The 15,063-nt window shown below is 42.2% G+C and overlaps 1 protein-coding gene across 5 annotated transcripts in view; it reads left to right on the top strand.

The window, feature by feature from the left end:
• The window catches only part of ENPP4 (ectonucleotide pyrophosphatase/phosphodiesterase 4), a 54,486-nt gene extending 42,642 nt beyond the window's left edge, over positions 1-11,844 (top strand). For all 5 annotated transcript variants that reach the window (XM_070732424.1, XM_070732426.1, XM_070732428.1 and 2 more), the window contains 2 exons: positions 815-985; positions 9,190-11,844. In XM_070732424.1, coding sequence (XP_070588525.1) covers positions 815-985; positions 9,190-9,554 — 536 coding nt within the window. In that variant the 3' untranslated portion in view covers positions 9,555-11,844. The remainder of the gene's footprint in view (positions 1-814; positions 986-9,189) is intronic.
• Positions 11,845-15,063: the final 3,219 nt, after the last annotated feature.

Below are 15,063 nucleotides of genomic sequence, written 5' to 3'. Positions count from 1 at the left end.
TTTCCTAAAGCTTTATTTGCTCACTTGTATATCAATCCATAATCATTTTTAAACCCTAAAACCTATTTTGGAGGCAGAAAACTGAACACAGTTTTATGCTGTCTTGAGTATGTGATATGCCATCAAGAAGTAGGGGGCCTTTTTGTTAGTTGTGAAGCATGTCCAACCCATCGCAACCCCATGGACAACCCCAGGCCTTCTTGTTCTCTACCATCCTCTGGAGTCCATTTAAGGTCACGCCTACTGCTTCAGTGACTCCATCCACCTCATTCCCCTTCTTTTGCCCTCAATCTTTCCGAGCATTAGGCTCTTCTCCAATGAATCAGTGAGAAGTACCTTATATGTAAGCAAATCGGCATCTGATTCTGAACATATATTGTTTCTATCTGTCATTCCCCTCCACCAACAACAGAAGGAATACAACTGGCTCTGCTGTTCTGTTAGCTATGCTGAAAAACAATGTAACACTACCAGTATTTACAAATTTAAGATATTTGAACAACAGTTCTGAGCTTGGGACAGAACTCATTCTTTTACGCTGAGCTCAAAATACCTGGATGTGGCATTTCAGATGCGAAATATTTTGGGTTTAGAATGTCCCTGGTTTTATTCTTAAAATGGAGATGTAGAATGATTTAATTTTTTAAGAACTATGTTTTTACTTTTGAAAGTAAATATATTAAAATAGGAGTAGATGAGATCCACATTAAATATACAGCTCTTACGAAATATGAATCAAGTTTTTATATTTGCAGTAACTAGCTTTACAGATAAACAAATAAATGACCCAACTTATTTATACTTTCTTTTTTAGATGCGACACATGTATATGACTTACTGAAAAATTGCAGCCCTAATATGAAGGTTTATCTTAAAGAAGAAATTCCAGAGCGATATCATTACCATTACAATAAACGCATTCAGCCAATAATTTTGATTGCAGATGAAGGCTGGACAATTGTACAGAATGGGTCTCTTCCCAAATGTAAGTTTTTTAAAACATATATAATTCCCTTTTTTGATGGGGGTGGGGTGATAAAATTATTTAGGGCATAGAAGAATTAAAAAAACAGAAATCAATTGAGTTTAGTTTATTGATTAGCCCATTGGCCATATCAAAGTGCACAGTTCCTAACACAAATTATTGCTAAAATCTGATAAAAACAATTTAAAATGAAAATGGAATAAAATACAATTTAAAATGAAAATGGAATAAGAATTATTTTGAAAATATCTGAAAGCACTAAGGATTAGATTATTTCTTAACTAATATATTTTGTTTAATTCTATGTCAGGGGTGGGCAATTAATTTTGCCATGGGGCCGCATGAGAAATTGGGATGGTTTTAAAGGGCTGGATTAATATAATTAACTCAGTTTCCTTCCTTCCTTCCTTCCTTCCTTCCTTCCTTCCTTCCTTCCTTCCTTCCTTCCTTCCTTCCTTCCTTCTCCAGATGGAGAGAAGCTTCTGTCTCTCTGATTCTCCGTACTGAAGGAGCGGGTCCAGCAGTCACATGGGTTGCTCATGTCCAATCCGGTGGAACTGAGCCTAGTGTTAAAAAAGCTTGCTGGATCCGCCCCTTCCCCAGAATTCGCTCAGTTCTCGCATCCTGCGGTTGTATTGTGATAGCTCGTTCAACATTCTAACACCTTCCCTTCGATCTTTCCTTCAAAAGTAGTAAGATTTGATTATACTTATTTGCTTACTTGCCTTAATAGCGCCAGCCGTTTGCGGCTCGGCTTTTTTCCTTTGGGAGAAGTTGCGGTTTCGTTTTCCCACGGCTTTTCTTGCCGTTTACGATCCCCGCTGCCGCTTGTGGATTCTTTTAATCCTTTGGCCTGGAGGTCCTTGTGCAAGTATTGCTTCATTGATTTATTTATAGTGCTATTGTTAAAGGGCTTAAGAGATACCTCCTGCGGTGCGAGACGCTTGTTTCTAGTCTCCTGGACTTAGTCGATCGCTTCCCCTTTAAGATTTCTATTACGGAGCGATTTTTTCAGCGCGAAGGCCTTCGCGCCCTTTTTTAACTTAGGCCTCTCGTGTTGGCCTTCTGCCAGCCGCGTAGGCCTTAGTCCACCGCTCGGATCCCGGAGTGGGCTTTGGGACGCTCAGGCTTAATTCTCCACCGGCTAAGCCTCCAACCAGAGTGCCTTGGTTACTTTAGTTAAAGTTTAGGGAGGCTGGCCACGCTGTATTTGGGGACACGAACTCTGGGTTTGCCCAGATTGCCCTCAAGTCTCAGCAGCTCCGAGGCCTAGGAGCAGGATCCATTCCTCTTGGGAAGTCCTTGAAATTCTTCTCCCTAATCATCCAGTTTATTTGGCTCAGCCTTGTCTTCTGTTAATTGTCAGACTATGGCTACTTTTCCCAAGAGAGGCACCACTCAAGGTCCCAGAGAGGCCAGGCCTACAGGCGATGAGATTACCAGTATCCCCCAGGCCTCGACCTCCTCTTCTTCAGGGGCCCGCCCCTTGACTAAAGTCACCAGGGCTGAGAAGAGAAGGGACCAAGCCCTACAAAAAATCCATGACAAATCAGCAAAGCGTTTGAAAGTACAGGCCCAAGTACTCAGTAGTCATGACCCCCCCAGAGGCTCCTAATCTGCCTTCTTCTGGGGTCACTGTGTTATCTCTGGATGAGCCAAACCTAGACAGACCCCAACCTAACCTATGGGGATTAGGTCCAGAGGAACCAGATATTATTGAAGATTCCCCCCAGCCAGGATCCTCCCAGGCTTTCAGGGATTCTTCTGCCATTCCTGCTGATATTTCTAGTTTACCTCCTGAATTCCAATCTATTTTTTCTGTGTTATCCAAGGCCATTGATGCTAAGCTCTCTACCATCAATGCGCCCTCCTTACCTCCTCCACCTCCTCGTCCCTCCCGCCCCTTGGGTTCCTCCCCAACGGTTAGAGCTCCTATTCAGGATGAATCAGATTCCTCTCAGGACGAATATGAGGATATGGAAGAGGATGAGGATCCCTTTCAAGGTCTCTCAGATGATGAGGAATCCCAAATAAAGGTTCCTTCTCCAATTACTATTTTTCCCTCTCAATTGTTCAAATCCCTCCTCCTCAAAGCTAGAATTTCTACAGGATTGGCGGCCCAGGAGAAACAGGCCTCCACATCCACTGAACCCCCGGAGGAGAATTTACCTTACTTCACAGAGGAACAGGAGGATAACGAGGTAATTCCTATGCCTAAATTGTTTAAAGATGCCTTACTTAAGCAGTGGGATTTCCCAGCCTCTGGGCTTAATCCCACTACCAAGGACAAAAAGTTGTACAAACTCTCCTCTTCCTATGAGGAGCTCCTATCTTTTCCCAAACCGGATGAACCTGTCAAGATCCTTCACTCGGCGGCTGCTGTGCCAGGCGAAGCAGAGGAGGTCCTCCGCCCAGAGGACAAGCGGATTGAACAGATGCTCAAAAGAGGATTCACCGCAGATTCCTGGGCCATTAAAAGTTCCGCAGCGGCTTCCTTTTTCTCCAGAGCCATGCTTCTGTGGCTTCGCCAACTTCAACAGCATATTCCTCCCGATGACTTGAGAGGTCAACAGGACTTCAACAAGGTATTTGCAGCTGCTCAGTACGTGGCTGATGCCACTTTACAATCTACTAGATTTGCAGCCAAGTCTATTGCAGCTTCTACAACGGCAAGAAGACTCCTATGGCTCCGCCCTTGGCAAGCAGGAGTACGTCAGAAGTGGCAGTTATCTCTGGGACCTTTGAAGCGCGACCTTCTTTTCGGGGATCTTCTGGATCCACTCCTCACGGAAACCACGGACAAGAAGAAAGTATTGGGTCCAACCACCAAAAAGGCCACCAAAACGCAGTCCTTTCGTCGCCCAGGGCGTCAACAAGATCAAGCGGCTTCCTATCAGAGAACCCCAGGTCAGTATTCCCCCCGCTTTCGTTCCCAAGGTAGGAACTCCAGGGGCAGAGGTTTTCGCTTCCAAAGGGGAGCGTCCTCTAACAGGGCTTCGAAAAAACCTAGATGGTAGTTCTTCCTCGATTCCCATAGGTGGCCGCCTAGCCTATTTCGCCTCTAATTGGCGTCTCACCTCCAAGGACCCCTGGGTCATTGACACTGTTCAAAAAGGCCTTCTTTTAGAATTTACTTCCCCCCCCCCTAAACGTTTCATTTCCTGCCCTTCTCCCAGGTCCTCCTCAGATTGTAACCGTATGGAGGAGGCCATTTCCCACTTATGGTCCATCAGAGCCATTCAACCGGTTCCCCCCGGTCAGAAGGGCCGAGGTTTTTATTCCATCCTATTTATGGTTCCAAAATCCTCCGGAGGTTGGAGAGCTATTTTGGATTTAAAGAAGTTGAACCTATTCATCAAATATAGGAAGTTTAAGATGCACTCCTTATCATCCATTTTGGCCGCCATCCACCCGGGAGATTTCATGGTTTCTTTAGACCTCACTGAGGCCTACCTCCATATTCCTATAGCCAAATGCCACAGAAAATTTTTACGTTTCTCTTTCCAGGGCAGGCATTTCCAGTATAGGGCGATGCCATTTGGTCTTTCCTCGGCCCCTAGGGTCTTTACAAAACTCTTGGGGTCTCTGGCGGCCTATATCCGGGCGTCACCCATCCACATTTTATGTTACCTTGATGATATTTTGGTTCATGGGAATTCCCTAGAGAAAGTGAAAGTAGACCTTTCTGTCACCATGTCGGTTCTACAGGACCATGGTTTTTCCATCAACTTTGACAAAAGTCACCTCCAACCTTCCACATCCATTTTACACCTGGGATCCATTATAAATTCAGAATCTTCCCAGGTCTTTCTCTCTCCTGAGAGAAAAATCAGTATAGGGGAGTTAATTTCACGCATTTTATCTCAACCTTCAGTTTCCATAGTAACCCTGTCTTCCCTTTTGGGGAAGATGGTGTCATGCATAGGCATCATTCCTTGGGCTCGCCTTCATGCTAGGGAACTACAGTGGCTCCTATTACCCTTTCAGAGATCGGGGCACAGCAACTCAAGTCGTCGCATTGTCATCCCACCAATTGTTCGCAGATCCTTCAAGTGGTGGAAGTCTCCGGCCATGGACAAAGGATCCCCTTTCAGGTGCCCGGATCAATTCGTCATCACCACAGACGCCAGTCTATCGGGATGGGGCGCCCACGCCCAGGGGATGATAGCCCAGGGCACGTGGTCCCCGGAGGAAGCTTCCAAGCCAATCAATTGGCTAGAGTTAAGAGCCGTATCCCTGGCTCTGAAGCAATTCTCTCCTCGCATCCCCAACCGGCACGTTCTCATTCTCACCGACAACATTGCCACAAAAAGCCATATCTGCAGACAGGGGGGCACGAGATCCAAGGCCCTCATGAGGGAGGCCCTCAAGTTAGGCCTTTGGGCGGAAAAACACCTTCGGTCGCTCCTAGCCGACCACATCTCGGGGAGCCTCAACGTCCAGGCGGATTGGCTATCTCGAGCAACGATAGACCCAGGAGAGTGGAATCTCCATCAAGACCTGTTCCATCAAATCAGCCTCAGATTCGGCCTACCAGTCCTGGATCTCTTCGCGACCAATGCGAACGCCCAACTCCCTCGCTTTTTTTCCAGATTTCCATCCCCAGGAGCAGAAGCAATCAATGCCCTCCGGAGCCCATGGCCTCCAGGACTACTATACGCATTCCCTCCAATTCCAATTCTCCCGGACGTGATTCACAAGGTCCTCACCGAGAGGGCCCGAGTAATCCTAATCGCCCCTCATTGGCCCCGCCGGCCCTGGTTCGCCGATCTCCAACAGTTGTCCGTCCAGGACCCTTGGCGACTCCCCGTTTCGGGGGATATGCTACGGCAGGGGGCCTCATTCCATCCAGACCCGGAGTGGTTCCACCTCACCGCCTGGCTGTTATCAGGAGAGACTTAGAACTACGTGGCCACAACCCCGACACAGTGGAGGTCATTTTAAAGGCCAGAAGGGGTTCGACCAATCGAATCTACGACCATACATGGTCCAGGTTTCACCAGTGGTGTCTACAGGAGGGCCTCTCTCCCCTGTGCATCCCCATACACAGGATCATTTCCTTCCTTATGCAAGGTTTCCATCAAGGCCTCTCCACCAGCTCCCTCCGGCGTCATCTGGCGGCCATTTCCTCTGTCCTAGCGGGGCCCCGCAGACAGCCTCTCCGTTCCTTTCCAGAGGTTCAGGAATTCCTCAAGGGTATAGCCAACCTCAGACCTTCCAAGGTCCACAGGTATCCATCCTGGGATTTGCCACGGGTTCTCCATTCTCTCACGCAGGCACCCTACGAACCCCTAAAATCGGCGTCCCTCAGGTACCTATCCTTTAAAGTAGCATTCCTGGTGGCAATTACCTCTGCCCGACGCATTTCGGAGCTGGCTGCCCTCTCAATCAGGCAGGACCTCTGCCAATTTCATCAAGACAAGGTAGTCTTACGACTGGACCCCACCTTCTTACCCAAGGTCAGTTCCATGTTCCACAGAACCCAGGATATTGTCTTACCTTCCTTCTGCCTCCAACGAGACCATCCCTTGGCAACTAGATGGCACACCCTGGATCTCATTAGAGCGCTGAGGATCTATATCCAACGCACAGGACCCTTTCGGAGGTCAGAAGCACTTTTTATAGCCTATCACCCCAGAGTCATGGGTGCCAAAGTGTCTTCAACAGTGATAGGCCGTTGGATCAGAGGGACTATATCTAAGGCCTACGAGTCGGCCTCCCTTTCAGTTCCAAGGAACATCACAGCGCATTCCACCAGGAGCGCAGCCACCTCGGCCGCTTGGGCGACTCAAGCCCCGTTGGAGGAGGTCTGCAAAGCAGCCACTTGGGCCTCGCCAAATTCCTTCATCAGGCACTACAAAATTGACTCTTACGCCTCAGCGGACGCTGCCTTCGGCAGAAGGGTACTCCAATCCGTTATCTCTCACGATAGCAATCTAATCCCACCCTAGGGACCATCTATTGGGTATGTCCCATGTGACTGCTGGACCCGCTCCTTCAGTACGGAGAATAGGCGTTGATTGCTTACCTGAACGCCTCTTCTCGTACGGTGAGCGGGTACAGCAGTCACTTCCCGCCCTTGTATGTGTCTTCTTTACCTTCCTATAACCTTTCCTCCTCTAACAATGAGAGTTGAACACTAAAGAGCTTCACATCTGAGCCTAGTCTACGGATTCGCGAATTCTGGGGAAGGGGCGGATCCAGCAAGCTTTTTTAACACTAGGCTCAGTTCCACCGGATTGGACATGAGCAACCCATGTGACTGCTGTACCCGCTCACCCTACGAGAAGAGGCGTTCAGGTAAGCAATCAACGCCTATTTTCTCTGCCTTTTATTTCTACTTTTCGGCAGTTCTTCACTTCTCTTTCAAAATATTCCTTTCAGCTGCCTCTCTTCAACTGACCTACATTGTCAGTTGAGAAAACATAGTGGAGGCTTTGCCTGAAAGTAGCTTTGGATTCCTCCTCCTCCTCCTCCCTTTTTTCCCCCTGAGAGATGGGGGGGTTTGCTTTAAATTTCTTGGAAAGGCCAATGAATCCAATGAACAATTAAAAAATGAGCATTTATTGGACTTTTGCAAAAGGGAATGAAAAGAGAATTTCTCCTTTCTTCATTCCTTCCTCCATTTCTCCTTCCTTCCACCATTTCTCCTTCCTTCTTTCCTCCCTCCATTTCTCCTTCCTTCCTTCCAATATGAAGTCCTAAAGTCACCTTTTCTTAATAAATACAGTGGGCATGCTTGGATATGGGAGTGATAGACAAAATCATCTGTTTTTCATAACTGTTGCATGTGGTCAGACTGGAAATAGTATTAACATTTAAAAATGAATGTTGACAAAAATTCCCTCAGAAAAATGATTAGCAATTGTAAATCAGGTAGCATCTTATAGATTTGTAAAGAATCATGTGGCACAACACTTAATAATTGTCATAGGGGACAAATAAGCAATAAAGAAAAATATTAATAAAAATCTTGAGGATACAAGCAACAAGTTACAGTCATACGTGGGAGGAAATGGGTGATAGGAATGATGAGAAAAAACTAGTAGTAATAGTGCAGATTTAGTAAATAATTTGAAAGTGTTGAAGGAATTATTTGTTTAGCAGAGTGATGGCGTTTGGAAAAAAAATGTTCTTGTGTCTAGTTGTCTTGGTGTACAGTGCTCTGTAGCGACAATTTGAGAGTAGGAGTTGAAACAGTTTGTGTCCAGGTTGCAAGGGGTCAGTAAATATTTTCACAGCCTTCTTTTTGACTTGTGAAAAGGAAGGCAGGTTGGTAGCAATTGTTTTTCTGCAGTTCTGATTATCCTCTGAAATCTGTTACAGTCTTGTCAAACCAAACCAAACCAGACAGTTATAGAGGTGCAGATGACAGACTCAATGATAGAATGTTATTGTGATTATTGGGAGGGAGAGATTTCAGTAATTGGCTTCAGCTAAACTATAGAAATAGTAGCCAATTAGCTTAGCTAGCTACATAAGATGAGAACAATTTAAAATGCAATAGGGAGACAAAATTTAATTATTGATTTGATATCCTTCCTCTCTACAGTGAAATTTAGAATTTAATATATACAGTTTTTTACATGGTTTGGTAGTAAGAAAGAATTATATATCATAAACATGAACATGAACTTGCATGTTTTACTATGCTTACATAGTCAAAATAGGCCATTGAGAAACAAGAGATTAATATTGTCATATCAGGAAACCCCAATATTTGCTGAAGTAGGAAAAAGGGGGGAAGGTCCAGCACATTGGGATGTCCACAGAATATTAGATTCTGAGAGAGCAGTGTGAAAATATCCTGAAACATATGTGTGCAATGAGACTATTCTATAGGGTGACAAACGGGAGATAAGAGAAAACAAGGGGTATTCTCATACATTATATAGCAGAAACCAGAAACTCTTAGCTTGACAAATAGGTTGTTTTAATAGGAGATCATGTTAAACTACTTCCTTCATCTTTGGAGTTAATATATTTTTTGTCTTAAATATTAAATTGATTTTATTGGAGATACTTTTGATGAACATATAATTTAACAGTTTAATGAACTGAAATATTAAATTTAAATTTAAACAATAGTTTATTGAAAAAACAGTTAAGCTATGATTCTGTAATGGCAGGATTATATTTACTAGGTAAAATAACTTAGCTAAATCTGTATAATGCATTAACAATTTTTGGTTTTTATTTTTCAGTAGGAGACCATGGCTATGATGATACTCTTCCAAGTATGCAGCCATTTTTGGCAGCTCATGGACCTGCCTTCCGTAAAAATTACAGACTGAATTCGATCCGTACTATTGATATTTATCCAATGATGTGCCATATTTTAGGGTTGAAATCCAAGCCTAACAATGGCACTTTGAGCAATTCCAAGTGTTTATTAATTGACCAATGGTGCACAAATGTTCCTGAAGCAATTGGAATAGTTATTGGTGTCTTTATGATATTAACTGCACTAATGTGCCTTATAATAATCACCAAGAACAGAACTCCTCCTCTACGTCCATTTTCACGACTTCAGCTTCAGGAAGATGATGATGATCCCTTAATAGGATAAGACCCTTGTTCTGACTACTGTTTTGGAAAGACAATACGAACATTTAAGTTATTTTGGCGAATAATATGATGCACTTTAATAAAGATCCACCAAAACTACGGAAGAACATTGTCTCTCTGAAAAAGAAATCTTGATGAGAATTTATTTTGTAATATAAACTAATACAAAGTTAATGGTAGTAAAACTTATTTCTAGTTGAATAAGATTATTTGTGAGTGAATCTTGCATATATTTTGTGGACAACTGTTTAGAGATATTGTGACATTTCCTGAGATTGGACAGGAGCCTCTTCAACAATCAGCTTTAAAAGGCATGGTAAATTAGGCAACTAAAGCCCTGTCTATTCTGATGAGCACAATTCTTTGATTGCCTAGACATTACTGCCCTTTTGGAGCCAGTGAGTTGTCATTTCAGATGCCCCTGAAACTGGTTTGGAAAAAATATAAACGGTTATGAAATTCTTTATAAACAAGATTATGATTGTGAAAATAATCCAGATTTGTTTTCCATTTTGGGGAATAGTTGCTATAAGAGTTTAATTTAAAAGCTGTTAATGCTAGAACTCACAATTCTACGGTAGAACACTGAGCACTCCATGTCAATCTCTGCAAACTAAATGTTTCCTTCATTTCAAGCTGTTGGAAAACATTATATGCAGGTATATATTCAAGTTACACCAAGCAAAATGAAATAACATGTCATACTACTATGCTACTATAAATATCCCAAAGCAGGTAGTTCAGCAGGAAATTCAATAATTTCTTCCATAACTATAAGCTGTGGATTGAAACAGTTTAATATGTCTTGTCTTTCTTCATTTAGACAGATACAATGTTTTCAATCTATTTTGGTGTTTCATGTGTTTGAATTAATAATATGATTGTAGTATGCATGCATATATTTTTAATGAATCTGCAAAAGAAATATAAGAAGGGATTTCGAAGGCTAAGGAGACAGTTAAAAAGACTTTCTGCTGTTTAGAGTTTGTATATGATTAATAAGGGTCTGTACTGTATATTCAATTAATTGACATTTATGTTCAGAAATAATGATTTAGTTTTTTAAAAAAATCTTAATAATTGCTTGATTTAAAGTAGACCATTTGTAATAGGTAGATAATATGCAATACTATTTCTGTTTGTCTGTTTCATTCTGAAAGTTAGAATTCAGGGAAAGTAAATACTTAATGCATAGGACGATACAATTTTCCCTTGGTATTTCCATATTTTACTTAAGTTGCTTGTCTTCTTTGTAAAATGATATTGGAATCCTTATAATCTGTAACACTCCATGAAGATATAACCATACTTAACTGATAACAACTATTGTAAAAAGAAGAATAATAATCCAGAACTACAACACTGATTAGGAGACGTGCTATTTAAATAATTGTGTGATAGTTCTCCCCAAAAACAGAAGCAGCTTTTTAAGTGCCTCCTTTAAGCAAAAGTGACATTGAGTGAAGAGCTTCTAACACCAAGAGATATCTCCTATTTAGCATTTGTGCATGACATTTAGAGAGCCCATTCAAACTCAGTTTCTTCTCACTAAGGTGTCACTTTGGTATCCTACTTGTTGGAAAATACCAGAATCTTTAGATTAAAAGTACATCGAAATTTAGTCTTATAAGAAGTAAAACAATTTCTCTTCAGTATTATTCTTATTTCACTTCCACAGAAAATAGAAACTGTTTTCAAAAGATCATTTATTACATAATAAGAAGCAATACTTGGTGTTACCAGAAAGTAACTTTGGAAGTAAATAGGAGGAGTTGTTTTTTGGAGATATTTTTTTTTTGCTTTGAAAATAGATATCCTAATAGGAAAAACTAGTTTGTATAATGATATTTGTAATGGTTCTACACTAATTTAATATCTCAGGGACTCTTCCAGATTTTGATTCCCATAACATAGATAACAAAAAATAGAGCAATTATGCAAAGCTTAAAAAACCTTTAAATGATTCAGCTATCCAGATAAAGGATCTTAAGTACCAACAGTTCATCAAGGAAAACGCGAATTAATCGGAATAATCTATTACAGTACATTCTTTATTCTTCATCTCAAGACCATTGGCTACTGTTACCAAAAATGTTGCCTATTTTGGGAATAGCAACTTGTTATCTCTGCAATTATCAGGGATAAATTTATTCTGGGAAAATAAATTTCAGTAATGAACTATGTTATGGTTTAAAAGGCTGTATTTATTGGGATATCTTTGTAATTGGGAATTTTGTACAATCTTCGTTGACTTTGATTAAAGAGGCTGGTACACTTTCAGTTTTTCAGTATTAAGGTTTATGTTTTGTTATTTTTAGATTCAAGTACATTTTCTTTCATTCAAAAATTCTTGCCAGTCAAAATAATACGAACATTCAGAACAGCCATTATTTTTTCTTGCCTTTCCTATAAGCTATTCTCTCTTTTACTTCGTAAAAACTTAAAATTTTATAATAAAATTCCCGTTTAGCTTCATGATACTGACTTCTGTAGACTTTTTGAATTGTGATCATTTTTGCAGCTATTTTCAAAATTATTTAAGCTGAGTATAGGAAGAAAAAATATGCAAAAGATGTATGTTTTGAAGGGAAAAAACTATTTCTGTTGTCTTACTCACAATACATCTTTTGACCAAAAGTCTGAGGTTCTATATTGAGGTATATACTGATCGCAAGATACCCTGTGGTATAGATTTGGCACTTTGGAAAAGGTCTATTTTCTATCCAGTTTTTCCAATTTGCTTAAATAATCTGCTACAGAAAATGGTTCTGTTCTAGGCAGCAAATGAAATATCAGATAACAAAGCTGAAAAGCCACATTTTTCCCCATCATATACTTTTTAAATGGTGCATGCTTTGGATTCACTAGAAGGCACCTTTTCATTAATAGAAAAAGTGTTTGTAAAAACCTAGATGACCTTGTGCCAGTCATATTCTCTCAGCTCTAGGAAGCAAAAAAGGGCAAACCACTTTGAAATCGTTGCAAAAATACCCCACCAACATCCTTCAGAGACTTCTTCAGGTACTGACCTGAAGAGAAACACCACCTCCCAAAAGAAAAAGTGAGATGGATCAGTGGTTTATTATTACCTAAGAAAATCAGTGCAGGATAAAAGCAAAGCCCTCTAGTCCTAGATAAATCAAACAAAAACTTTACATAACCTCATCCATAATTCCTAGAAGCAAAAAGACTGCTTCTTACATTAATATACTGTACTTGCAGCAAATATTAATAGATTTATCATCCATGATTTTGTCTAAAATGCCTTTATAAGTGTCTTCTTTTTTGTGCTACGTTCTGTGATATCTAATGAAGATGCACTAGAACCAAATTGTACAGGTAATCCTTGACATACAACAGTTCATTTAATGACCATTCTATAACACTGAAAACTGACATGACTTTTTTATATAAATGTGGCATCCCCGTGGTCTCATGATTGGAATTCAGACACTTGGCAACTGACTTATGTGACAGTTGCAGTGTCCTGGGGTGATCTAATCACCTTTTGTGACGAGAAGCAAAGCTGGAGGGGCGAGAAGATTCACTTAACAACCATGTTTTACTTGACTGGCAAGAAAGATCTTGAAATGGGGTAAAACTCAATACCTCAGCAACATAAATTTGGGGCTCAATTTTGGTTGTAAGTCGAGGACTAACTACTGGATTCAAGTCAGCAGAAAGTATACGGTGCTATGAAGATGCTGTTAGAAAAACATGAAGTCTCTTGAATTTACCGCACATTTTATTTGTAGCATTTGAGGCAAAATTCTAAGAAACCATTGGAGTTGCTTAGGAGGTATTTTATTCAAAGTGGATATTAGCTGCAGTATATCTTAAAACACTACAGTCCTAAAACAGATTAAATCCTCATGTCTCTATATCTGGAAACCTGATGTTTTGGCAGATCTGAATGATAGACATTACCTCTAACAAAATTGAATGCTATAGTTAGTAAAACAGTGAACACTAAGCAACCACCACCCCCCCAAAAAAAAATCAAGGCAATCCTGCAACAAAACACATTCAACCATTTGAAGTATACAACTAATCAATATAAATAACTTTGTAATCCTGAGCTTGATCTCTCCAAGATGGGTAAATCTGAGGACTACGAAGAAATAATAGATTTTGTACACCCCACTCAGGCCTTTCCAACTACCAAGCCCAGTAGTGACAACTCTGGCATAAGATTGATAGAGCATGAGTTTGCCTATAGCAGATACATATTGCCATCTTCACCCAGGAAACGTTTGAAGAAAAAAGAGCAGGGCAAGACATACATTCTAAATGCTCTTTCCAGCTGTGCTTTAGAACAGTGTTACCCAACCTTTTTTGAGCCGCGGCACATTATTCATATTTTCAAAATCCTGGGGAACACTGAAAGGGGGGGGGGGGCGGGCTAAAGAAAAGTTTGGACAAAAAAACCCTCTCTCTTCCTCCCTTTTGCTCTATTTCTCCCTCTTTCTCTCTTTTCCTTCCTTCCCTTCTTTCTCTCTCTCCATCCCTCTTTCTTTCTTTCTTTCTTCCTCTCTTTCTCTCTCCCTCCTTCCCTTCCTCTATGTCTTTCTCTCTCCCTTGCTCTCTCTCTCTGTCTCTCTTGCTATCTCTTTCTTGCTTTTTTCTCTCTCTCTTGCTCTCTCTCTCTTTCACTGTCTTGCTATATGTCTTTCTTTCTCTTTGCCTCTCTTGCTATCTTTCTTTCTCTCTCTTTCTCTCTCTCTGTCTCTCTTGCTATGTCTCTCTTTCTTTCTCTTTCTCTCTCTGTGCCTCTCTTGCTAAGTCTCTCTTTTTCTCTTGCTATGTCTCTTTCTTTTTCTCTCTCTCTGCCTCTCTTGCTATGTCTCTCTTTCTCTCTTTCTTGCTCTGTCTCTCTTTCTCTGCCTCTCTTGCTATGTCTCTCTTTCTCTCTCTGCCTCTCTTATATGTCTCTCTTTCTTTCTCTCTCTCTCTCAGCTGACTGCAAGCGGGAGCCCTGACGGCGGCAGCTTGACGTGGTGCTGGACACCGTATATGCCAGGCACGCAGCGCCAGCATGTACGACGTCCAGCAGCACCTCCAACCGCCACCGTCAGGGCTCCCGCTTGCAGTCAGCTGAGAGAGAGAGAGAGCGATCCCTCTCGCCGCCGCCATCTCCCCGCGACTGCCTGCGGCCGCTGTGGCCACCCCCCCCCCCCCGCTCCCATCGGACACTTGCCGTCGAGAGAAAGAGAGAGAGAGCGATCCCTCTCACTGCCGCCATCTCCCCGCGACTGCCTGCGGCCGCTGCGACCACCCCCCCACTCCCATCGGATACTTGCCGTCAAGAGAGAGAGAGAGAGCAATCCCTCTCGCCGCCGCCATCTCCCCGCGACTGCCTGTGGCCGCTGCGGCCACCCCCCCCACTCCCATCGGACACTTGCCGTCGAGAGAGAGAGAGAGAGCGATCCCTCTCGCCGCCGCCATCTCCCCGCGACTGCCTGCAGCCGCTGCGGGCCCCCCCCCCCCCGCTCCCATCGGACACTTGCCGT

Source organism: Erythrolamprus reginae, chromosome 1 (genome assembly GCF_031021105.1).
Source record: "Erythrolamprus reginae isolate rEryReg1 chromosome 1, rEryReg1.hap1, whole genome shotgun sequence".
NCBI classification, from domain to species: domain Eukaryota; kingdom Metazoa; phylum Chordata; class Lepidosauria; order Squamata; family Dipsadidae; genus Erythrolamprus; species Erythrolamprus reginae.
Note: the sequence above shows the minus strand (reverse complement) of the source record. Positions and strands in the feature narration are given on the sequence as shown.